The sequence below is a fragment of the Chelonia mydas genome, chromosome 4 (genome assembly GCF_015237465.2).
Source record: "Chelonia mydas isolate rCheMyd1 chromosome 4, rCheMyd1.pri.v2, whole genome shotgun sequence".
Taxonomy (NCBI): domain Eukaryota; kingdom Metazoa; phylum Chordata; order Testudines; family Cheloniidae; genus Chelonia; species Chelonia mydas.
Genome location: NC_057852.1, coordinates 28,337,739 through 28,364,280, shown reverse-complemented (window position 1 = coordinate 28,364,280; position 26,542 = coordinate 28,337,739). Strand labels below are relative to the sequence as shown.

The following is a 26,542-nucleotide window of genomic DNA, read 5'->3' as shown; positions in this document are numbered from 1 at the left end:
TGAGAAAGTAAGCAATTTTTGAGTAATAATGTGCTGTGACACTTTTTTAATGTCTGGTTTTTGTAAGCAGGTAGTTTTTAAGTGAAATGGAACTTGGGGGGGTACGCAAGACAAATCAGATGCCTGAAATGGATACAGTGGTGTTGAAAGGTTGAGAGCCACTGAATTAAGCAGTTTTGTTCATTATATTTTGCTTAAATGTATTGCTGGTATTTCCCAACTGGGGATCAGTCTCAAGTGCAGTTGTTTAATAATGGAGAGATATAGTTGTAAAAGAGTTTAAGAACATAAGAACGGCCATACTGGGTCAGACCAAAGGTCCATCTAGCCAGTATCCTGTTTTCTGACAGTGGCCAATGCCAGGTGCCCCAGAGGGAATGAACAGAATAGGTAATAATCTAGTGATCCATTCCCCGTCGCCCATTCCCAGCTTCTGTCAAACAGAGGTTAGGGACACCATTCCCGCCCATCCTGGCGAATAGCCATTGATGGACCTATTCTCCATGAACTTACCTAGTTCTTTTTTGAACCCTGTTACAGTTTTCTATCATAAGCTCACTTAAAAATTCCATGCTAACTTACTGAAAAAGTTTAGTCAGAAACTTATGTCTTACTTTTCCTTTAGACCAGAGGAAGAGTTCTGGTCCATTTTAGATCATCACCCAAGTGGTTTGAGTTAGTTATAGAACCTTGGAAAGAATTGTGATGTTTTTAATATTAAGTCTTCTAAAGAGTTTTGTAAAAGGATGTCCCAGACAGCATGGTCTAAAACTTTAAATATCCATTAATTCTCAGTGAGAAGCAGTGCATAGGACCAACTGTCTGTTGGGTTTTAACAGCACTTTACATGTAATGTAAGTACTATTGTAAACATTGAGTGCAAAACTTCGAAGTTATTAGATAAAAAAGTAGGAACGTCTGCAGAGCTTCATGAAAGTCTCCCTAAACAACATCTGCTCTGGAAGAGATGTAGTGAAAGTTGTAAGAAATTTAAGTGTTTGTAGAGAGGATTACACTGTGAGAGAAATATCACCTTACTTTCATGCCCTAGCTATTTTAAGATTTTCTACTTACACATTTAAACAAAAACCTCTTTTTAGTTCTGAATAATTTCTCTCTTGGAAAGGAAAAACTTCTAAATTCACTTTTCATTTCTTGGAACTTTGAACTTTTTAAACATACTAATGCAGACATTATTGTTTTAGAAATTCAAAATGTGCATTATTCATCTCTTGTCAAATCCTAGTGCATAGAACTATTTGTTTTTAAGTTTGAGTTTCTACCTTTAGAGATGCTTGGTAAGAACTTGAAGTTGCATATGGTCTCTGCACAGTTGATAACGTTCCTTAGGTCTTGCAGAGCTTAAAAGCAGTTAAATAGTTCTTATTCCAAGGTACTTACAAATGGCTGCAGTCTTAAATTTTATATAGTATGTATACTGCAAAATTATACAAAGGCATAGGAGGTGGATTTTTTTTTTTAAATGCTTAACGTTTGAACAACTTTTGGTATCACATAGACATAACATAATGTTTAAAACTTACTTTAAGTCACATTATTTAATCACTGCTTCCTAGGGCTCAACTTTTCATAATTGTGCTCATGCATAGTTTGCACAAATTGGAAGCATTATGGAAATTAGATACAGATGACCAATTTAGCATCTAATAGGTAACTTTCATATGCGGTTATAAAAATGTAAAACTGTCTTTTATGTATAAATATAGAGCTTTTTTTTGTTTTTAACTTTAAACTAATAACATTATGATGTTAGTTAGTAAACAGTGTGCTGACTTCATTTTCGTGTGGTGAAAATGTAGTATCACTTCCATGTATTAGTTCTATTTAAATATTTCAGCCATATGATAATTAGAGATACTAATTTTGATTTTCCCAACCTTACTTGAATTAAACAGATAATTATGTGTCTTAGATGTTGCATGAAAGAGCTGGGTGACAGAGACTATCCTGTGCTTTAACTACAGTACCCTCTTCCTTAGAAGTACTAAATTTTCTGATTATAATGTTGGCTCAGATATTGGCTTAATTTTGAAATATGATATATGTTCATGATTAGAATCAATTTGAAAATTTCTGTTTCAAGAGCCTTGATTTTTACTTTAATGTTTTAACTGTTCTTGGTAACTTTAGACTAGTGAGTCAACAAAGAAGAGATTTAACATGTGGATGACATTTTTCGGTATTGGTTGGAATCATTATCTAATTGTTTGCTAGGTTTAATAATTAAATAATTCATTTAACATCCATTTGGAAACTCATCAGAAGTTCACGACATGAAATACCGTTATGTTGGCAGTGGCTCGAATCTATAATATCTAAAGTGAAGCCCTCTGTAATCCTGGTCCTCCAACTCATGAGACTTCCAGCAAACACTAGTGGCGATGTTGGGACTAGTAAACAAGATCATTTGGAACCCTCTTACCTATTGACTATTGAAGAAACTTACCTTATCCCCATATGCAGATTCCATGTTCCAGTATTAAAGGGACCAGCACATCACATGCTGGCACATCTCGTGTAAGCAGGAAGTTTGGTATCACAGGGCAACCACTTTGTGCAACTAGAAACATCCACAAAGGTATTAACTTTAAAACAATTCTAAATACTTTGTAACTTGCATCTTTTAGCCCTATGAAGATTGCAACTTCAGTATTGGAAAAAGTGCTGCTCACTCTCAGGTAGACATAATCCCTTTTTAAAAAAAGATATGAAAGCTGTTATAACTGTTGCTGGATGGAAGCGAAAAATAGTTGGTTTCTTAACTTCTTGAGGGAAATGTGTTAATCTTCATTTAGACCCTTTATTTGTTCCTGGAAGGTATACTAAAGGCCTTCTTTCTGTTCATGTGCTTCCTTGCTACATAACCTCTTGTAACATTTCACTTGGGCTTCAGGTAACGTCATATTCCTGTTGTTACTGCAAGTCGCTTTCCTAAGGTATTTGGTTAAGAAAATGTATATGGTTAGGATAGCCATTCCCTTATACACATAGTTCAGTAGCCTCAAGTCGCTTCCTCTTTTCTTCCTAGTGCTTGAATAATTGCACAACTTTTCTTGATTATTATTTTTTTTAGTGTATCACAGTTAAACTCCTAGACTATCCAATTAATTTAAGCATTTTAATAAAATTTTGCCTGTGATGGTATTAGTTCAAGCTTTAGTGTCCAAACGAATAGCTACAGAAAGATGATGAATGAACATATAATATAATTAGATCAGAACCAGCGATTCTAATGAACAGCTAGCTTTAAAATAGAAGAATTCCATTTCTGAAAGTTCTGATCCTTTAATTTTAAAGTATTCTAACACTAAACATGACATCCTAAAATACTGGTTATATGTATTGTCTGCCAGTCTTGGTGTTTTGTTTTTGTTTTTTGTTTTTTCCCAGGAAGGAGGCCCCAAGAAGTACTTAAAATGGTAACTTAAATATGTCACTTTGTCTGCTTAGTCATGCCTCACCTATACTTAAAAATCTAGTACTGACACCTGCTCTAATCCAATGAATACATAGTTGAATCTTGGTTCTTTTAACCTCAGCATAGTGCCTTTTGCTGTGTGTGTGTTTAAGTGAATTCTTTATGTTCACAGGGTTTTTTTTCTTTTTCAAGCCAAGTAGTTTTTAACTGTACTTTTTTGGGAGTTGGTAGTTGTTACAATAGTAATTCTGACTCTTTCAAACTATCTTACAAATCTTGTTTGTCCTCCCGTTTTGTTACGGTAAAAGCTTTTGCTGATGTCCATGTTCTAATATGCGTCTCATTACATTGGAAACTATTCAGCAGCTGTTCCCTGGGTCAGAGGGCCGTGTGGACACACACCTGTAGGTTTTGCAAGTGATGGTAGCAGCCCCGATGAAGATGATGGAATCCAATAGACAAAGCCTGTTTTAATCAGATGCTTTACACTTAACTAGAAAATCCACTTAATGTAGGAATGCCTAGGCCACCTGTTTATTCCCAGACATGTGTAATAGGGACTGTAATTATGTCCTCTTGGGATAAAAGTTACAGGTGAATATCCAGTGGTTTTCTCTCTTCTGCTATGGAGCTCCTCATTGCCAGAGTGTGGTTCCTGTGAATCTTTGTGACATCTGTACTACGAAGAGTAGAAGATGCAGAAGAAACTCCCAAGATACAGAATCCAATTACCATGTATCTGTACTTGATATCTTTTTAAAACTGTGAATGGGATCGTTCTGCCAAGTTTTCTAGGAGATTTCGATATATCTGATTGTCTGTTCAGAAACTGTAATATACGTAGTGAGTACTTTGAGCTGTCTACTACAGTGCATATAAGAGGAACAGGGTTGACCCTACAAAGGCTTCCAATTTAGCAAATAATCAGGTTTGGATGTACTACACTACCCTATCTGTATATCTGTGGAAAAAACTAAGAGAACTAAAGAAGGCAGATCTTTAAAAACAAGATCTTTATACCCACTTGCTGATCCTAAAACAAATTTCAGGTTTGAGAAATGAATTTAGTAATTGATAACAGTAAAATGTTTAGAAAATCTCATTTTAAATATGGTATTTTAAAAACTACTACTGCTCATGGTAACTTTACTAATAAAATATTTTAGGACGCTAGCAGAATGGGGATTATAGGAGTTTATACTAATCAATAACTGGCTTTAACAATCGAGCTGAAAGCTCTAAGCAACTTTTACGAAATAGTCTTTAAAATCTGTATTAAAGCAGATTTGCAATTTGCCATAGAATTCCAGTTTTTGTAAGATGTCTGTCGCCAGAAATAGATTTGGAATGCCAATTATAATTGGATTTAATACACTACAGGTTTGATTAATAATGAGAAATGCTTCACTGTGTAAACATTCAGTCTGATGGTCTGAGCAAAGGGTGGAATGTGAAAGATCAAAAGAAACTGTAACAAGTAGCATTAACAAGCAAAAACTAAAATGTTGTTTTACCCCAGAGTAGCTCACACTGTATTGCTCAATTTGATAGCATTTGTACTGAGCATAAACTGCTCTAGTTGAGAGTTAAACTTGTGTACCTGAAATTTATCCTCAACTCTGCTTTGAAGCGGAAACTCTGCTTCCGGTTCCACGGAATAGCATACACAGCAGTGCTTAGACCTGATGGCATGTCTTGTGTTGCATAACTATCTCATAGCTTGATTAGTTTTTGAGGGAGTCATGTCATTGTGTGCCAAAAGGATCATAGTTGGCTATTGCAGGGCCTTTGAAGTGAGTCAGTCATTAGGACGCTTGTGAATGACATCTTGAGATGGGCTGGGCTGCATTATCACTAAAGTGAACTTTTTAAAATGTTCACATAAGTTACTTGGTATCACAATTGCTCTAACTAAAAGTATATAATTTGATGGGCTGTTGGGTGGAGTGGGATGTCTTATTCAGTTTTGGTCCATACATGTGGTATCCATAAATACAACAAGCAAGTAAGATTTCTAGCACATGCATACATAGTACATTTTTCTAAAGCTATTTAAAACTTGAAGTTGCTTGTTATCACTTTCCTATTCCATTCCTAGTTAGTCTTGTATTCATCCTTCTAGCCTAGGTTGCACTGGACAACTAGAAAAGTAGATGACTAGTCTAGTGGGTTTAAAAAAAAAATTCTTAGATCTTATTCTTTAGCTGTTTAAAGAGCTGATTGCTTAGTGGATCTGAGTAGACTGCTCAGTAGAAATAGCTACAGGAAAAACAGCAAGTTTTCAAAGCTTCCTGTTATACAATAAGTATTAAAATAGTCTTGATGAAGACTTCATTAGTGTTTGCAGAATTCTGGGTGGTCATAATTTATGTGTAATAAAACAGCAGCGAAGTACTGTGAACAAAAGCCAGCATTATTTCAAAATATGAACCCCCCACCCCTTCTTCTAGATGATAGAAAAGATTTTGTTGCTAAAATATAAAACCTAAGATTATATCAGTTTATGAGAGAACATTTATTTTTTTAAGCTTGTTTACTTTGTGTATTTGACAGCATTTGTGAGTTGGCCATTTCATTGATTTTTTTTTTTCACTCTGTGGGGTCTTTCACATGGCTTCAGGAGGAAGAGTTTAATTTTTAAAAAAATTAAATGCGATTTGTAAACTACAAAATGATCAAGAGGCTAATGGGGGAAGTGGGAGGTAGCAGGGTGTAGTTCCTGAAACTACTAACGCTCGAATTTTGACATGATTTAATGGAGTGCCCCTTTTTAAAAGAAATTGTCATGTGAACCAGATCTGGCAACAGAATCTAAAATAGAACGCTACTTTTGGATTTTGTTGTGAAGTCTATTAGTCTATGACTAATTTCTTAGTAAAATATTTTCTAAATTAAGGCAGGAGACTGTGCTTTCTGTCTGTGTTGTATTTGAATCAGCAGTGAAGTCCTAAATATCAGTGCCCCAACAGTGGTTTTCTGTGTAATCCATGTTGTTCAAAGAGCATTCTAGGTAAAATATGGTACTAACATAATCTCATACTGCTTTAAACATCACAAAACGCTGCCACTTCGTGTTATCCCTTCAGATCCACTCCACTTCTCCTCAGTGTTCCAGTAGCTCAGAAGCTGCTGGGCTATGAATAATTTTGAGAGGTGGGAAATCCATGTTCAAATCACTTCCCTTCAGGTGGGGTGGAGGGATTGAACCAAGGTGTCTTGTCCTGAGTGAGTACCATAACCACTGGGCTAAAGATTATAATGAAGGCTGTTGCCGCCTCCTCCTCACACAAAACAGCCTCCCGGAGCATGGAAGTAGTGCTTTGAGAACACATACAGGGTCTGTCCCCCACAGGCAAGTTGGCAGTGGAATGGAACACCTACTTTCACATGCTTTGGGGATTGTGGTGGGGCTTATGCATTGTGTACGTACCCAGAGGCAGAAATTTAGGGTCATAGGGGACTTTTACAGTGAAAATTTAGGCACCTAGGGATTATACGTGCCTTCAGGGTTACACTTAGCGGGGATTTTGAGGATCTCGGTGGTGCGTAACTCCCACTTCGGGTGCCAAAGTCCTTTGGACTTGTCGTGGCTGAACTACTTCTACTTCTACACTGCTTCTCTTTGATTAAGACCACAAAGTCTAAAATTTTACCTAGTTTTGAAATCCTCTTTTTGTGCCACTGGATTTAGGAATGTCTAGAATATTTTGACATTGTGGGTAGGGTTTGTTTTGTGTGTGGAGTATAACTAAAGTGCTCGTTATTGTGCAGAATCAGCTGTACACAGCTTTGTTTGCCCTAAATGTAGAATGAGCTGTCTTTCATCCCGTCTCTTGAATGTTACAGCAAGGATTGCAAATTGGGGTGGGATGGAGAGATGGCAGTAGCTGCTGGAAATGCTTTATTATGCTTCCTAAAGTTCTGAGGGAATGACTTTAATAGCCACAATCTCATGTTTGAAATTTTAGAATTAAATGACAAATAAGCTTGAAGAGCAACACACATCCTGAATTCTTTCTTCTCTACCCATGTTTTTTCCATATTCTATTTTAAATTCAGTGTATATTTGAAGTCTGTAGCACTTTCTCTAAAGCCAGTGTAGGGTGATATTTTGAATCAAGGTGTCTATTGTAGTAGCAGGTGCTAATGGTTACTTAAACTCATTGGGAAAGGTAAACTTCAAATCTGAGAATTACTTTTAGTTTAACACTACACTGCCATTTAGGTCACACAGTTCAGCTCATACTTACTTACTTTGGGAGTACAGGCATTGGAAATTACCCTGTTTGAAGTTCAATACTTGTAGTGTTTAGTCCCGGCTGCAGTAGTTTTGGAATCAAGTATCTCTCAAACCCTTAGGGCTAGAAACAAGTTACGCAACTGCATTGAAAGGCTGGCAATATCTACTTTCCAGGGATAGTTCATTAGATTCCAGATCTTAAAATCAAATCATTCTAATTATCCTTTTCCTCCTTGCAGTTCTGAGGTTATGGAAATCAGTGTTGTATGCTAATGGTTCTAAAACTACAGGGCACCAAGCTCATTCCTGGAACTCCCAATTCTTAAAGATAGCGGGCTTTTTTGTCTTCCGGTAGTTTGTAAAATAAGCTGCATAAACCACATTGAAATCCAAGTGGAGCTGGGGGAAGCAAAACAGCAAGCAAAATTACATGAATTTTTGTGGTCCAATATCTTGTGACCTGCTAGGGTTTACGAGCATGTTGACTAGATGGGCGCAAATACTTGCAGGACCATATGTGGTTTCTATGCTGTGATCCTGGACTGCTACAGAAAAAAGGTAGGGGAAGCTAATTCTCTGAAGTAAACTTAAGAGGGTAGAAGCTAGGTGTTGCAGAATACAGTTGAAGACGCACATTAACAATTTTGCTTTTCTTTATACAGGAAACCACTCCCAATCCTCAGACTTCAGAAGAAGAGAAAACTGAAACAGCACCAACTCAGGAGGTTGCCAGCCCTGAACAGTACATTAAGCATCCACTACAAAACAGGTGAGCCATGTTCTTCTGCCACCAGGCTTTGTAATTCTACCGGTAAATATGCCACCTCAAAATTCTCAGAGTTGCTATTTTGTCAAATAATTGTGTTTTTTTACAAATAAAAGCTTCATTTTTTTCACTTTTCTTCTAACAAGTTTTTTCAGTGACCTCATGAAGAAATAAAAACCCAGTTGTACTGGTTCTGAGTTAATCTTCCAGTATAATTAAAACCTTTTATTTGTATTAATGATCGTGATGGAGTAGCTGAGAGCTCTTCCCTCTGTATATTTTCTTATTGCAGCCAGGAGGCTCTGAAGGTGGTGGGGAGAGGCAAAGCTCTTCCTTCTATCAGTCAGAGGCAGGTGGAGCTTCACATGTATCGGATATCTGATAGTGTCAACATCAAAAATAGAGCCCCTCCCAAGCAGGGTCCAGAAGTGCACCCTGGTAGAAATCATAGTGCACTATTTGATCCCAGCAACGAAGTGCTAAGGATGTTGGCATCACATGGGATGTTAGCCCTAGATGTCATTAGGGAGTTCTACACCCTCATCTTTCTTGTGTTTCTTTGAACATTTTGATGGTTGTACTACCACTGGTGGAAGCAGTAGTGGTAGACCAACTGATGAGTTGTTTTCATCAGGGTTGGACAAAGTTGGTAAAACTCTACTGGCCAGTCTACGTTAGTGTTCCCATTTTGCTATTACCAGTGGCAATGCAATGGTGCAAAATTCTAAGAAAAACGTAGTATAGGTGTTTTCTTTGGCTAAATTTATCAAGCACTGTGAGCAACAATTACAATGCTGTTTTGTAGTTATTTTAAAACTATATTCACAAGACCACTTACGAAAATGTTAGTTTTGAGTAAAATAGTGAGAGCCTAGGATAGGAAGCCAGAGGAACCGATTTAAATCATCGATTTTTAGTCAACTTTTCCATTTGTACTACAGTTATTTTTAAAAGAGAGGTGCATTCTCACTGGTTGATGTAACCATTAAAACATGTTGATTTACAATTAAATAGAGCATTTAACTAAATTTGGTGTATCTTTTTGCTACCTAGGAGGGTGCACTATAACAATATACATATATTTAAGCAATTATATAGCTTAAAATTTTCAGATTCTTCTTAATTATACCTTTTACTGTTAGAAAATGTTGAATGATGTATTTATTTACCAGGTAAGTAACATTTACAACTAAACGATTTATTAACAGAATAGAGGGGTTAACTGTAGACAGTGAATTAAACTGATTATTTCAGATCAGCATGGGAAATTTTTCAAATATGCAAAAGTGAAAATAACTGGAGTTAGGCTGTCCTTCAAACTTTTAGAACTAGTAGATCTCATCTCTCTCCTTATTTATATTCGTAGACTAGAAAAGAGAAGTGTTCATGCTTTTTCAGTTCCCAATTAGTTTCTTGACTTTGAATGAATTAGTTCAAATGAAGAAAATATTCCTTCTGTGCTTGCAGAAGAGGCTACTGTTGTCAAAAGTTGGCTTAGCACTTCAACAAACTCTGTTTCCCAGGATTTAGCTAATGACTTTCTCCAGTTCAGTTGTGACCTTCTTCATACTTTTATTGATGATGATTTACTGCTTGAATGGTTCACAGTTGGCATGATTGATTGTGTGATTTTAGATGCCCGTGTCAGAGCAGCACCATCTTTGGCAGTTAGGCGTTTACCCTGGTACTTTGGATTAAGAATAATGGCAAGAAAATGTTTAGAGTAAGTGCTTCATCCGTCCGCTTCTTTATTGCCTTTGTGGTAGGTATTTCTTTCTTCAGCGTCTCAAAGTTCTCTGCAGATTTCAGCAGCATCAGGAATGCAACAGCCATCTTTCTGCCGTTTGTCCCAGGGTATGGAAATAGCTTTCAGTGTATAAATCGTATATTCTACATTTCTCCCTAGTCTGGTGTTGACTACTTTAGCTGTAATAGTTCCATCAGTTTTGTCATGATTTTTTGCACAAATTATCAGAATAGGCCAATTCTTAATATAGCCCAGAACATTCAACCACATACGTCTTGGGGGAGAATTGGTTTGGCTCCTCCTGCTCTCTGCAGTGCAGCTAAAGTGAAGTGGTTGTCATGGTTTACAGGATTGGGGTTATATGCCCACTTTTGGAACATCCTCTTGGAGGAACTCCTTCTATGTCCCAGACCCCCAAGGAGTTGGTCTCCCCTTCATGGTAGGCTACATGGCCTCACCCTCTCCTTAGACTGAACCTCTGGGGCTTCAGCACTCCTGCTTCAAACCAGGATCTCTGCTCAGTCAGTCTAACTGAGATAGACTCCTGGTTAGAGACTTGTACGCTCTTTAGGGACTATTGCACTTCACCCAGTATTTGCGAAGACATTCAAAAAGCGTTTTCAGAATAGTAGGGTTTATTAGTCAGTTGGAACGTAGCATTGGAAGCCCTTAGGTGAGCATAGAGAAATAAAGGTTAAAGCGCAGACCATTCTGGTCAGCTCAGAGCAGTTCCCCAGCCAAGCTGTAGTGAAGTCCATATTCAGGTTCAGTGTCTCCCTGACCGTAGTCAGCTCCCAGGTGAGAACCCACTCTTATTCCCCCACCTCACCTCTTAGCCGTTTCTTCTTGTGATAGGGTCTCTCCTCAGCTTTCCTGCTGAGAGGTGGGGAAATCCTCCCCCCTCTGGCTCTTTGGTTGCTCGATGTCAATGTCCTAATGATTGAGCTTTCCAGTGTCTCTTTGGATTTTCAGTTGATATGGATCGGCGTAGGCCAGTCCTTTTTAATGACCCATTCATTTTGCTCAGACTGTTAGGCGACCCACACAAACCTGTCTTTTAGCTTGCCCTGAGGGCGAAAATAATCCTTTTCCCCCGGCCCCCCTCCACTGAGTAGCAATGCAAACTGTAGGGGAATCTGAGGCACACATAGGATTCATAAAAATAGTATCAAAAAATGCCCACTTGGTCACCGTTCTTACTGAAATATTTTGCAATTTCAACGTTTTGTTTTATTCCTGGAGTTGTATTTAAGTCTTCGGCTAAAATATGAATCAGATGAGCACTGCACCCATATAAGTTTCAGATTCCCTTAATTATTTTCTTCTAAATTTCTTCTCATCTTTGCTACATTTGCAGCATTTTCTGTGACACAGCTACATGCGTCAGGCTTGAATTTTTGTTGAGTTTGTTACAACTTTTATTGCTCCTTTTAAGTATTCTGTTGTATGCATATATCCTGATGTATCAATTGGTTCTGTAAGATAGACAACCCCATCTTCTGTTGACATGGACAGACTCTCTCTACTTGATCATTGTGTACATTGTTCTACCCATCAAGACTCAGTTAGCAAATTTCCTATCAGTGTTTCTTGCACACTGTTCAATTTCCTCCGCATACCTTGTATCCAGCAATGACTCTTCTGCTGGGTGGAATGTAGCCTGGTCATAATGATTGAACCGTGTAAATGAAATTTTGTTCTGAACAAGATGAGAGGAGAATGTGTTGCATAAATGAACCAAGTAATTTTTTCCATCTATGAAGTCTTGCTGGAATTGGCTAGTCCTGATTACGAATTCATCCATGGTTTTCCTGGATGTTGAAGTTCTTCTTTGATGCAGGTAATTTAGTGTTTGACGTAGGTTTAGCTGCAGCACTGCTGGTGGTACCAGCATATGACTCTGAAGTGGTAGATATTGAAGATAGACGTTCATAACCCCTTGTGTCCTAAGTTGGACACTGAAACAAAATGGTAAAGAAGTCACTCTTTCTTTGAGTATTACTCTGTGCACTGCTTTGAAAAAATGAGGTTGCAAGTGAAAGATTTCTCCTACTGCAGCTGTTTGTTAAAATTACATAATTTATTCTAAACCCAGTTTTATAGGAAAAGTAATTAACAAATTATAAGGATTATCTAAATCTATTTAAGTCCTTCTCTAGTCATATACCAGTGAGCTTGAAAAAAGCATTTTAATTTTAAATTTCGTAAATGCCTTATAAAACTACTTTTAAACAGGAAGTCTTCACCTACGCTGTTTGATTATACTGAGCAATAAAAAGAATTCAGTACAGTAGTAATTGTAAAAATGTAATTGATAAATACTCTCGCAACAAACATACCAATTATATTTTGAGTACAAACATTTTGAAATTCCTAAGTAATCTACCCAAAACACAAATTTGACAATCTAAGTTGTCATTTCCTAGCATAGTAAAACATGGTAGGAAGTCCATAAGGTTGGTGCAGCAATAAGTTAGCTAACCAGTTGATCCAGATTTCTCAGACATGTCCACATCCTGTTCAAAGTCACTGCCTTCTGAGGCGCATTTTTCAGGTTTCAGTCTAACTAGGCACTATGTCTTTGTGGCACTTTTACATGTGGCACGTGTTTGTGTTTGTTTTACCCAGATATATAGGAATTTCTTGAAAATATTCCTGAATAGGGTCTTTTTTGTGACCCTTAGCCATGGCAATTTTTCCCCCTCCAGTTCGTGGGTGTTGAAATCACCTTAAGGCTGCACTCTGAAGAGTGTTCTCTTCTTCCCACAGTGTCTTGCTTAGACACCAGTGTTGCTCCTTTCTAGTTGTGAGATTGCACTCACACAAGTAGAGCTGTGATGAAATGTTTCATGTTAGTGTGCCTTTAAATTTTAATCTGAAGAGTACAGGAAGTGCAAACAAATGAGAATATGAAGTACAATAAGATAAGGCAAACATTTACAGATTACCTTTAAGATTGTTCATTAAAGCTTCTCATCAGTAATCTTAAATGTCAGCTTCATTTTTTAATCTCTAATCATTACAATATATCCATGATGGGGGAAGTGCTTCTTGGCATGTGTGCTGAGACTAAATCATTTTTCTTCTAATCTTCCATCAGAATCTATCTGAAAGAGATGCCTAGGTGAAGGGGACAAAGGACTGTAATCACATAGAGAAGAGGTTCCCAAACTATATCTGACCTCAATATTCCATCACTTCATGGCAGTTTTAAAAGAAGGTGGTACGTGAACCTGTAAAGTTTGGGAACCACGGACATAGTGTACTCCTAATGTGAACCGTCAGCAGTCTTTCGCAGATTACAACCAAGAGTCCACTTGGATGTACAAGGCTGCAGTTTACCGATAAGCGCAACTAAAACCTTGTTGTGAAGCTCAAGCAAATGGTCATTCAGTCCTGAATATAAACTGATCTTATATAAAACCTTTCAAAAAGGATTTTAAATAGCTGTACGTTGATTAGGCCTCCTAACACTCCTCTATGTTGAGACTCAGAGGCTGTCACTTTTCCAAGATCCAGAATTAGAATTCAAGCCTGTTTCTCTTCTGAATTTCTCCTGCCACCTAGGAACTGGTACTGAGGTTCATGCTGTTATCTCAGTGGCAGTGGGTCATCTTCTCTGTACTTGTTATCCAATAAGTGTACTCAAACCTCTTCGGTACTGACTTATTTTTAATGTACAGTATATCATTTTATCTTTAGGTGGGCACTCTGGTTCTTCAAAAATGACAAAAGCAAAACCTGGCAAGCAAACCTTCGTCTGATCTCAAAGTTTGATACTGTTGAAGATTTTTGGGCGTAAGTAAAACTTTTAATCTACCTACTAATCCTGTGGAATATTGGGGAAGTAGCTTGATGTTTGTCTCTGTATTAGCAAAAAGGTACTCATTAGCTACTAACTAAATGTTAGTTTCTGGAGCGTAAATTGGAATTTGTCTCAACTGTTTGGGGTGGACGCCTTAATCTTCAGAATGAGAAGCTTTTTCAAAAAAACAAACTTGTATATAAACTATTTCTTGGGTTTTTTGGTGGTTTAAACCTATCAGATATTATATTACTGCGTGCATGGATGGGATGGAATTGTAATTGTATTGATAAACATATTTGTTCTGCCTTGAAGTCTGATATTGCAATGTATATAGGCCTTAAGGTTCGAACATTGGCTTATTACATGTAGACTAGGTTTTAGACTAGATTTTCAGGGTCATAAACAGAACTAAATTGAAGCCTGAACTCTGCTTTGGTGTAATGTGCACAATATCCTGTACCTGAAAACTTTGGCTAGAAATTATTGGTGACTTTTGGTGCCCAACTTGAGGCACCTTAAGAGGGGTCTGTTTTTCAGAGGTCAGGTGCTTGTTGTTTTCTGAAAAACAGGACCCCTTTAAAGTGCCTCAGGTTGGACACCCAAAAATCACTAGTCACTTCTGAATATCTTGGCCTTGTTATGCAGATTTTGAAAACACCTTCAAGCAGAGTGAGTAGAAATAACCAAGCAAGTTGTATGTATGAGTGATATTGGTGTATTGAAGATATGTTAAAGCTCTTATTTGTATAACAGACTGATACTGGGCAGAGTACCATAGATCTCAATGATCCTGGGAAACCAGACATTTGGAAACCAACTAAAACCTCCCCACTGTGCCACATTTCCCCTCCCTTGTGAAATTGTCTTGGCCATCCAAGGATATATATTCTGTCATATGATTGGTACCATGAATCCCATAGGAATTAAGCAAAACAGGAAGTTTCAGGGCATTTCAGAAGAGGGTAGAGGGAAAATCATTTCTATACTGAATGCCCCCAAAGTCTGTTAGTGGCCAGGCTCCAACAGCAGCTCCTGAACCATAGACATGAGCTCTGTAATGATTTTGGTTCCTATGGGTTGATTTTAGTGAAATTAAAGAGGCTGTCTTTAAGTGTCTTGCATATTGTTATGTAAACGGGGACAGTGCATTGGGAAAACAGAGGAAAAGAGTATGTGCTTTGAGGGGGGGGGATGTGGTTGAAGGAGGGGAAGACATATTGATGCTTAACCTTTTTTAAAACACTGACTCCACCTACTGAGTAGCCCGGTCACTGAGGATTTTGTTGGCTTCTGCCCTCTGGGTGTGAGAGCTGGGAAAACTGGAAAGTGATAACATGAGGTGGAAAAGGTGTTCTTTGTTGATGTGGGACACTCATGGGAATAACAAGTGGAAATAACAGTTACTGGGATGCTAGAGGGATTGCATTATAACATGATCGTTGGACAGGAGAGTTTTTGTGTGGATAGTGTGAGAAAAATGAGTGTGCACAGGTGGCTTACTCTGGAGTTTGTTCAGGCAGTCAGCTTTGGCAGTTGCATCACAGGATGGTTGTCAAGGTTGAGAAAACAAGCTTGGAACGTGGAGATCTTGGATGATATGTGTGGGGTCAGTTGTGTGAGCTTTGGCTTCTCAGCACTGTTGCGGTGGACACAGAGAGACCATGATCCCATTGGGGAAGCCGTTTTTGGCAGATGTAAACCTTATCACAGAATCACAGAATGTCAGGGTTGGAAGTGACCTCAGGAGGTCATCTAGTCCAACCCCCTGCTCAAAGCAGGACCAATCCCCAATTTCTGCCCCAGATCCCTAAATGGCCCCCTCAAGGATTGAACTCACAACCCTGGGTTTAGCAGGCCAATGCTCAAACCACTGAGCTATCCCTCCCCCCCATCCTGATTCGTGCTGTTAATGTGTGGTTGTATGCTAATAAAGTTGATCATGGATGAGTTTGGGCATGGATGTTTGTGACGTTATTGATGTAATCTGGCACCATAGAGATCATTGTTGCAAACAAGGTCCTGTAGTGGCACCAAATCTTGTATAAAGGGGGTCAAATCAGGTGTCTAAGACAAGGTTATGGTTTGCTGGTTATGATTATGCTGTCTATATGTATCTCATTTTTGTAGTTAGTTATGAATATTGGCTCTATACTGTCTGTATTTCAAACTTATGCTATGCTTCTGGGTGACACCCCAGACAAGTTGGTGTCAGCTCTGCCTAGCCTGCTTGAGGACCCATTAAGAACCATCAGCTATACAACTGAGAGGAGGCAGATACGCCTTGTGACTCAGCAAAGTATGCAGGGACTTGCCTGTGTGACTCCAAACTCCATTTTGCTGTAATTTTCCACAGTAAGAACAAAGAGGTGTTCTTACAGCTGGAAAAGACTATAGAAGGTTGATTTGAACCTGCAGTTTATTCGATCACTGCTACAAGCCTGGGTCTGGGGCATCGTTACAGTATCCTGCCGACTACGCCATTGTAATGATGCTGGTTCTGGCGGGACCCAACTGAGAGTGCCAGTTCAGGACAAATTGCTTCAAGCTGGGCAATTACAGCCCAAGGCTGGGATTTTTCCACTTCTAAGGCAAATCATACCGTCCAAACAGAGCAGACTTTGTTCTCACTCCACTGGCTAACCACAAGTTACACAAGCAATTCCCTTGGACGCTCCAGTTTCCCAGTACCACCACCAGTGCCACTCATTATGGGGAAAAATGGTTAGGGAAAACAAATACCCAGTAAAAGAAAAAAGGTTCTCTCTATCCCAAAGGACCAGGCCAAGCCCCAGACCCAGGTCAATATACGAATCAGATCTGACCCACAAATCACGGTGTTGCCAATCCTTTAGAATCTAAAGATTTATTCATAAAAGAAAAAAGATATAGATGAGAACTAGAATTGGTTAAATGGAATCAATTACATACAGTAATGGCAAAGTTCTTGGTTCAGGCTTGTAGCAGTCATAGAATAAACTGCAGGTTCAAATCAAGCAGGATTGAAGACAAGATTGAGATGAGGCATCAGCCTTTTATCGTCTTTTCCAGCTGTAAGAACACCTCTTTGTTCTTCCTGTGAAAAATTACAGCAAAATGGAGTTTGGAATCACATGGGCAAGTCCCTGCATACTTTGCTGAGTCACAAGGCGTATCTGCCTCCTCTCAGTTGTATAGCTGATGGTTCTTAATGGGTCCTCAAGCAGGCTAGGCAGAGCTGACACCAACTTGTCTGGGGTGTCACCCAGAAGCATAGCATAAGTTTGAAATACAGACAGTATAGAGCTAATATTTATAACTTTATATGTATGTATCATTTTTGTAGTTAGACAGCATAATCATAACCAGCAAACCATAACCTTGTCTTAGACACCTGATTTGACCCCCTTTGTACAAGATTTGGTGCCACTACAGGACCTTGTTTGCAACAATGATCTATACGGTCCCAGATTATGTCAATAACGTCACAATGTTACCAAGACCTGGTTGCATGAACTAGCAGAACACTTACTAGCCCAGATGGGTCCAATCAAGAATTTGGATACAGCATCAGTTACAGGGTATTAAACTGAAAGGTATTTTGCGCTCTTCACCCACTGTATGAACCTGCTCAAACTCACTGGTAGTTTGAGAGCAGCTACTAAAATAAAGGTACAATTGAAGCAGCAGGTGGAGAGTGCAATCTAGCTTTTTGGTGCTGAACCAGGACTCAATATAGGTAGTCATGGACTACAAATTAGTGAAGTCTTCATTCCTTGTTCAAACCTCTGTACAGCAGAGAATGTGGAGACAGCTGTCACAGTTTCAGGGATTTCTCCCTCAAGCTGCATGCAGGGGTTCCCAGTCAGGTCTCCAACCATCACCTGTTTCTGGATAGGAACCCTTGTCCCACTCCCTTCCACCAGGGGTTTTAAGGCTACACAGCTGCCTGCCTTACACTGTGATATCCTCAGCAAACCAGTCTGCCTAAAGGCCAGCGCCAGTTTCTTGCTTTCTCTGGGGGCTATGAACAGTGTATTGCGAGCAGTTAAAAGTTACCCCACAGCTGTTTCTAAGCAAGCACCTTTATTAAGGTAAAAGCATTAGAGGAAATGTTCAAAAAAATAAAAATTCAAGTGCTTGCTCATGTCAGTTCCATTGTAGGGGGGTGTGCTTGTCACATGCACTGGTGCCGGAAGTTTTTCCCTCAGTGATATCCGTAGGGGACCAGCTCTGGCGCCCTCTTGAGTGGCACGCGTATGCATCAGTATAAGGGGCACCACCGGTTCCTCCCTCCCTCAGTTCCTTCTTACCACCAATGACAGTGCTGGAATGTCTCCTTGTCTCAGCAAGCTTACCTTTCTCAACTGTGCGTAGTTGTGAATCTCTTATGTATATAGTTTTATAGTTTATTTGTTCCCTTAGTACTATTTAGTCCCCTACAGGACTTAGCCTAGGGATGGGGCATGCCCCAATCCCAGGGCTTCAAGCCTTTTTACTGCTGCGGAAAACCCCTATACCAGTCAGTGATCTCCATCAAAGCTGTCTGAAGTGCTTGGTGGAAACCCACATGAGCAACAAGTATCACATTTTTAAGAGTTTCAAGCTGCAAACCAAAAAGGAGCGGGCCATTTGCCTTGGAGCGCTCCTTATGGAGTCGGCCCTCAGTACCAGCTCGATTGGACTCCGCTCCAAGCACCACAGCATCTCAGTATGCTGCGAACGCAGGGGTATTGGTTGCAAGAGGAGCTCATGCTAACTTATAAATGTCAGGGAGCTTAGAGCCATCCGTTTAGCTTGCGCAGTGTTCCTTCCCCACCTGTCCGGTTGAGTGGTGCAGATGTCGACTGACAACACAGCCTCCATGTTCTATGTCAACACGCAAGGGGGAGCTCATTCTTCAGCTCTGTCCCAGGAAGCCCTTCATCTGTGGGACTTCTGCATCCAGCATGAAATCCACCTGGAAGCCTTGCATCTCCCTGATGTCTGGAACAAGCTAGTGGATCGCCTCAGCAGGTCCTTCTTTCACCATGAGTGGTCCCTCCACTTGGAGGTGGTCAAGATGCTCTTCCAGAAGTGGGGAGCTCCCCAGATGGACTAGTTCACCACCAGACAGAACCAAATGTCATCAGTTCTGCTCTCTGCAAGGTCTCAGCAAAGGCTCACTTTCTGATGATTTTTTCCTGTCTTGGTCAGGAGACCTAATGTCTCAGGATGGATTTGATTTAAATCATGATTTAAATCGTTAGTCAGGAAGACTTGATTTAATCATGGGTTTCTACATAAGTGCATTCTTCTTGGTTGTTAAAACCTTAATACATATTCTTCACAACTCAGATGTAGATTTCATTTTTAGAAGGTACACACTGTACATTTTTAAAGTGATTTATTTTGGAAGCTTTTCAGATTAGTTTTACAGCTATATCAGAAAATGAATGTTTGGTTATTTCATTTACCAAAGGTAATTGAAACAGATAGTTCACCTCCCAGGGACTTCATAAATATCTCCAATTCAACAGGTTAATCATTAATATTTGGAGGATTTTCTTGCCATGCTATATTAGGAGGAGAACATCACCAGACAGAGATTTAAATTGTTTTATTTAACTAAAACAATAACATGTATTCCAGATTTTTTTTCTTCAACAGCAAACATAATATTTTAACATAACAAGCATATGAATTTTTGAGTTTAGTTAAACATTCAAGTTTTTTAAGATCAGATTTGTTTTTGTTAAAATTGTTTTCTAACTAAAATAGTTAAATGAAACATTTAAAAAAAAAACACACACACACACACACACAAATTAAATTGACTGTCAGCCAGGTCAACATGAGAAACTTAAAATATTGGCTTCTGCAGCTAACTCATCTTCACCTTCATTTTCCTGTTTGTTCATAATCTGGGGGGGAAAAAAAAAAAACAAGCTTTCCTGCTTTTTCAGGTCCCAAACGATTTCTCAATTTGGAATGAATTAGTCCAAAGGAAGAAGATATTCTTTCTAAACTGGCAGAAGAAGTTACTGCTGTTAAGTTAAATCACTTCAACAGTCTCTGAATCCAAGTGCTTAAATGATTTCCACCAGTTCACTGGTCTGATCTTTAAAGCATCATGAGCAAACATATTTCTTGAATGGTTCTTCTTCCCAAACTGGGTCTCTTCTACGGCCTGCTGTCATTATAGGTTTTCTCTTCTAGTGAGAGAATGGTATGGTAGATCTCAAATCAATGAAGGCTACAGTCAGACCTCAAGACGTCTGGAATATGCTGTTCAAACAGTTTCACTTTTGTTTCTACTGCCTGTCCCTCCCTTCTCACATTTATCTCCAGACTTCTTCTTGTCCAGATCTATTCCGCCCCAACAATCTTCAATTCATTGGACTTTTTGAAACTTTGGCCTTTTAGAGAGAGGAAAGGGATTGACTCTGTGTACACAAATTTGCAGAGGGACAATAGGGTTGAGGTCTGTTATTTCTCACCTTTCCTTCCTTCCTTTGTAACATTTTTGTTGTTAACAAGCATGTTATCTCTGGAGAGACAAATCCATAGTTTGAGAACTGCAAAACTAAGCATCTCTGATACCTTCTAGACTGAGTCCCGTTGGGTAGATGGAAACATTTAATTAAATCTATACAGAAGCCCCTGGAACCCTAAGATTGGGTCCCTAATCCATGAACTATTAGAACTCATTTATAGAACTTTTCTTAAACATTACATGAATATATTGTCTCATACTATAGAATTAGAATTTATAATCACTGTTCCATGATGAGATGCATTATAGCTCAAAGATATCTTAATTAAAATGATCTTTAGATCAGATTTTTTGATAAAAAGCTTTTTGAGGAAGAAACCTATTTAAATAAAAAATCTGATAAAAAAAATCATTGATTTTTATCCACCCTGTAATGCACACCTTCCCACCAACTCTGCTCATCAGCAAGGCCCTTCTAAAAATCAAGAGGGACAAGGTACGAGTCATTATGATCGCCCCAACTTGGCCTCTCCAACATTGGATCTAGCCATAGCAGCCCTGTGGACACTTCCCAGCTGCCTGAACTTACTCTTTTAGGATGGCAGTCGGTTGTTGCACCTGAACCTCGCCTCTCTCCTCCTCACAGCTTGGGTGCTGCGTAGCTGAACCCAGAGGAACATGCCTGCTTTAAAGTCAGGTACAGCAGGTGCTCTTGGAGAGCAGAAAGCCCTCCACCAGAGCAACTTACCATGCAAAGTGGAGTGGAATATCTGATAGACCCAGTCGTGTCTGCAGTCCATTCTGCATTACCTGCTTCACTTAAAACACTGGGGCATTGCCTTCTCTTTGATCAAAGTATACCAGGCAGCCATATTGGCCTTGCATCCAGGGTAGATCGGTATTCTCTCATGAGATGATGATGATCAGGTTCCTCTGAAAGGCTTTGAAAGACTGTTTCCACCGGTCTGGAACCCGGTCCCCCCACCATGGGACCTCAGCCTGGTCCTCACCAGGCTCACGGGCCTGCCCTTTGAACGTATGGCTTCTTTTTCCCTTTCCCACATGACGTGGAAGGTGGCGTTCCTTGTAGCTATTACCTCGGTGACACGAATCTCCAAGATTAAAGCCCTTACTTTGGAGCCCCCGTACATGGTGTTCTGCAAGGACAAGGTTCAGCTGCAGCCCCATCCAGCCTTCTTGCGAAAGGTGATGTCGCATTTCCGTGTCCATCGGGATATCTTCCTCCCAGTGTTTTGCCCAAAGCCTCACACAACCAACGAGGAGAGGTATCTGCATACTCTAGATGTCAGACATGTCCTGGTTTTCTACTTGGAGCACACCAAGCCCTTCCACAGATCGACTCAGCTTAGTTGTGATAGCTAACAGAATGAAGGGGCCTTCCTGTATCTTCTCAGAGGATTTAGACTTGTATCACCTCCTGCATCTGTACTTGTTACAAGACAGCGCAGGCTGTGCCTCTGCCAATAGTAAAGTCTCATTCAACAAGGGCTTGGGCGTGTTCAGGTGCTTTCCTAGCGCACGTCCCTATCCAGGACATCTGCAGGACTGCAACGTGGTCTTCGGTACACACATTCACGATGCAGTATGCCATCACTCAGCAGGCAAGAGATGATGCTGGTTTTGGCAGAGCTGCGTTGCAATCACAACATGTACATGAACTCCTACCCGCCTTCGGAGGTGGTACTTGGGAGTCACCTACAATGGAATGGACATGAGCAAGCACTCGAAGGAAAAACAGTTACTAACCTTTCATAACTGTTGTTCTTCAAGATGTGTTGCTCATGTCCATTCCGTGACCCACCCTCCTTCCCCTCTGTTGGAGTTCCAGCAAGAAGGAACTGAGGGAGGGGGGCACAGGTGGCACCGCTCATACCAGCACGTACACGCACCACTCCAGAGGGCGCCAGAGCTGGTCCTCTACAGATACCACTGAGGGAAAACTTCTGGCACCGGTGCATGCGGCAAATACACACACCTATAAAGGAATGGACATGAGCAACACATTTCAAAGAACAACAGTTACGAGAGGTTAGTAACCATTTTTTCATACATGCATGCTAACAGCTTATTAGAGGTCACCTGTCAGTCTTATGGGGCCCGAGTAAGCCAAAGTCTTTCAAACCCTTCTGCAAGGATTGCTGGATCAGAAAAAGGACGCTGTGTCAGTTAAGCTCATCCTTTTTATACCAAAAACCCTTTGTTTGTCTCCTAGTCTCTGGAAAACCCAGCTTGAATCAGTATATGCCCAACCACTCCAGGGTATGGTACCTGTCGAGAGTGACTTGCCTGAATCACCCCCTCCTCCTCCCCACTCTTTTTAGTTCCTGTAGGAGCTGCAGTAACTCTCTACCATGGAGTAAATCAGTCATACATAAACAATTTATGTATTCCCCAAAGATATTGCATGTGATTGCAATATCTGTTACAACAGCATCCTTTCTTCCCCACACTTGTCCAATTTAGTGCATTAAGCCCCTCGCCACTCCATTTTCAAAATTTGTGTTTTCCTTTACATTGCTTGGTGGTGAACACTTCCTTTTGGCTCAGTATACACTTCACTTCTGAGTCTTGCACACTTGTCTCTCTTCCATCCTTATTTGGATGTCCAATATTCTGCCTACCGTCTCCACCCTTGGAGTAATGTAATAGATGTTCATGAGGTAGAATAGAATATGACTCTTAAAACACATCATCTGGATAGAAAGAGCCACAGAAGCCTAAGCCTTTATCTTTCTATTACAATATACAAAACAAATTAATTTTGTTCAGTGGGTTGTCCCGAATGTTAATGTGATTAACTTGTATGAAATATTAACTCGCATTATCTTAGTCAAGACTTGGGTGTAGGTAGTGAAAATGGCAATATTTTTGAAAAATGATAGTTGGTAGCATGGAGCCCAGTGAGAGGATGTAAATTAGTTTCTATCCTGTTTGATAGAGCTCAGTACTTTTTAAAGAGCTAAATAAGTAACATCTCTACTAAAAACTGTTTTGACATCAGAATATAAGTTCATATGCATTTTTATGTTGGGTTTCTATACTGCTGAAGTTCGGGTAGCTTCAGAAATAAGTTTTAATAACTTGATTTTAATGTACCATTCAATTTGATTTAAGCATGTTTTGTCAGTCAAACTCCAAGCTGTATGGATTTGGCTTTCTTAAATCTTTCAAGAACAATACTGTACCTTCAGAAGCTGCTGAACTTTTTAAATGTATTTCTTTTAATTATGTGTTTCTTTGTTTTCAAATAGTTTATACAACCATATCCAGCTCTCTAGTAATTTAATGCCTGGCTGTGACTACTCGCTTTTTAAGGTATGCCCCATAAGCTTTTTAAAATTATTAATGTAAATCACGATCTTATATAACTGTTTTCTTGAATAAGTAAAGATACCATGATCATAATTTTTAAAGTGACTACTGATATTGGCAGCCCAGCTGGTGGAGATGTGCTAAAGGGGCCTAACTTTCAGAAAGTGCTGAGCACCTGCCCTCTGAAAATCAGGCTCTTTTGAGGTGACTCAAGTTGGGCACTTAGAGTTACTGGTTGCTTTGAAAAGTCTGGCCTGTGACCCCACTGATGCATTGTTTTTCATCACCCTGTATCTGGTAGGTGCCTGCACTGAAAGAATTTTACAAGATATGTGCCCAAGTACTTGATCATATCAAGTTTCAAAGTTGTTTTTAATCGTGGAAAAGATCTTCCATTCATTACTGTATATAATGTGATTTTGGGATTCAACAAAGTGGTTGACATGGCTGTTTAACTAGTATGTTCTACATAATAAAACTACTAGGCACCTCCCATGTGTTTTTATGAAAGTTCTTTATAAGACGGGCTTTGTTTGATGAATTAATGCTTGCTGGCAACAGGTACATCACTGGCAATAGCTTTGTAAGCTTTTCCATGTGATCCTTCCAGTGGCCGTCAATCTTGACCTAGAGGAATTGCCACTCAGGGCGATGAAGTAGTTTGATCTCTCTGGCTACCAATAAGAGTGCCAAATGTGGGAAAGTGACCCGACATCATTAACTGCCTTTCCACTTTCAGCTTTCATCCAAAGTTCTGTGAAGCACGGATATTGAATTGTAGCTCTTCTCTGAAAACTTACTATTAACGATATTTTTATATATCCAACACTGACAGCGCTATGGGAGTGGGAGCTGGGTTCTTTTCTGACTAATGCAGCAAGTGTTAAGTAAGTTCCGATTGCAAAGCCTTCATTGCTGGCGATGCACGAATCAGAAAACAGTTTGCTTTTTAAATGGTAGGTTGACTTTTTGGGTTTTTTGAGGGTTTTTGTTTTGGGATGTTTTTGTTTTGGTTTTTTTGCAAGGATAGCAGTTTAAAAAAAATATTTGTAAACCCTGCATATTTTGCTCTGGAATTCATTGAGGCAGTAAATAGTGACTGCCATGATGCCACTTTGACTAAGTCACTTTTTGACAGGAAACAACTTTCCCACTTCGCACCTGAGTAAACTGAAACCCACAGATTCAGTAACCTGGCCAAAATCACACCATCTTGGTGGCCAAACTGAAGAATATAACTCAGGAGTCCTTGGTGAAAAGAAAAAGCTGTGGTACTAAGTCTCAGATCTTGGGGTCAGTTGACTCAGGCTCTGACTGTGGGGCTAAAAATAGCTGTGTGGATGTACCTCCTTGGGATGGGGGCTGGCCACAGTACCCTCTTTCCTTGCCAGGTTTCAGTCTGGGCTCCAGCCCAAGCCGGAACATATACACTGGTATTTTTAGCTCTGCAGCCTGAACCAGGCACCCCCCGCCCACAAGCCATAGTCAGTTGACCTGGATCTGAGACTCAGTGCCACAGGTTTTATTGCAGTGGTAGGCATACCCCCACTTGTTTTAATTACTGGTTATGTTGCCCAGTTTCATACAGGACCAAACAAATGTCTCACCTGGGCTGTATTTGAACCAGTTTAAAAGGAGCATTTGAGAGCAGACTGAGTTACTTATTCATGACTTTGCCATACAAATAAGAATTCAGCTGTCCTGAGAAATATTACATTTTTAGTTCCTAAATTTCTCCATTACTATTTACCATGAAACTGATGTTGCTCTTAGTGTTCAGTGTTCCAGCCCTACAATAAGGTACTCTGTGGAGAAAATTTATTACTGTTCTTAAACTGTAAATTCTGTTCTTGTGTTGCAATGTAAATGTTACTTCCCCTTTTATGTTGTATAATAAAATACAGATGAGGCATTTTGCCATTTACTGTCTTACTGTACGTTTTGTAGGATGGGATTGAACCTATGTGGGAAGATGAGAAAAATAAACGAGGAGGACGATGGCTAATTACACTAACTAAACAGCAGAGACGAAATGATCTTGATCGCTTCTGGCTAGAGACAGTAAGCTCTATGACATTGCATGTTATAACTTAAGATTCTTACGTTTAATAGCTAACTACAAAGGGGTTTTCTCTTTGGCAGTACTAAAATCTTTCATGACTTTTTCCTTACAAAAATAGATTGTTGTGAAACACGAGGTACACTAATGATGCTCAAACATGTCATTTGAAGTAAGACAAGCATTCAAATATTAGGCTACATATTACATTTAAAGTAGGGCCGTCAAACGATTTAAAAAAATTGTGATTAATCGCACTGTTAAACAATAATAGAATACCATTTAAATAGTTCTGGATATTTTCTACATTTTCAAATATATTGATTTCAACTAAGACACAGAATACAAAGTGTACAGTGCTCACTTTATTTTTTTATGACTATTTCTTTTGTTTTTTACAGTGCAAATATTTGTATTTTTCAATTCACCTAATAAGAGTACTGCAATCTCTTTATCATGTAAGTTGAACTTACAAATATAGAATTATGTACAAAAAACCTGCATTCAAAAATAAAAATGTAAAACTTCAGGGCCTACCAGTCTACCCAGTCCTACTTCTTGTTCAGCCAGTTGCTCAGACAAACAAGTTTGTGTGCATTTGCAGGAGATAATCCTAGAATATCAGGGTTGGAAGGGACCTCAGGAGGTCATCTAGTCCAACACCCTACTCAAAGCAGGACCAATCCCCAATTTCTGCCC

At 39.4% G+C, this 26,542-nt stretch overlaps 1 protein-coding gene and 1 long non-coding RNA gene across 4 annotated transcripts in view; both read left to right on the top strand.

The window, feature by feature from the left end:
• Positions 1-26,542, top strand: part of EIF4E (eukaryotic translation initiation factor 4E) — a 46,541-nt gene that overhangs the window by 5,440 nt on the left and 14,559 nt on the right. For 2 of the 3 annotated variants that reach the window (XM_007063014.4, XM_037896950.2), the window contains exons 2-5: positions 8,342-8,448; positions 13,895-13,990; positions 23,724-23,787; positions 25,732-25,845. In XM_007063014.4, coding sequence (XP_007063076.1) covers positions 8,342-8,448; positions 13,895-13,990; positions 23,724-23,787; positions 25,732-25,845 — 381 coding nt within the window. The remainder of the gene's footprint in view (positions 1-8,341; positions 8,449-13,894; positions 13,991-23,723; positions 23,788-25,731; positions 25,846-26,542) is intronic. The other variant, XM_043545205.1, reaches the window with a different exon arrangement.
• LOC119566080 lies at positions 484-8,328 on the top strand. The gene is made up of 3 exons (XR_005225084.1): positions 484-1,671; positions 2,485-2,599; positions 3,412-8,328. It is a non-coding gene; the product is annotated as an uncharacterized LOC119566080 (long non-coding RNA).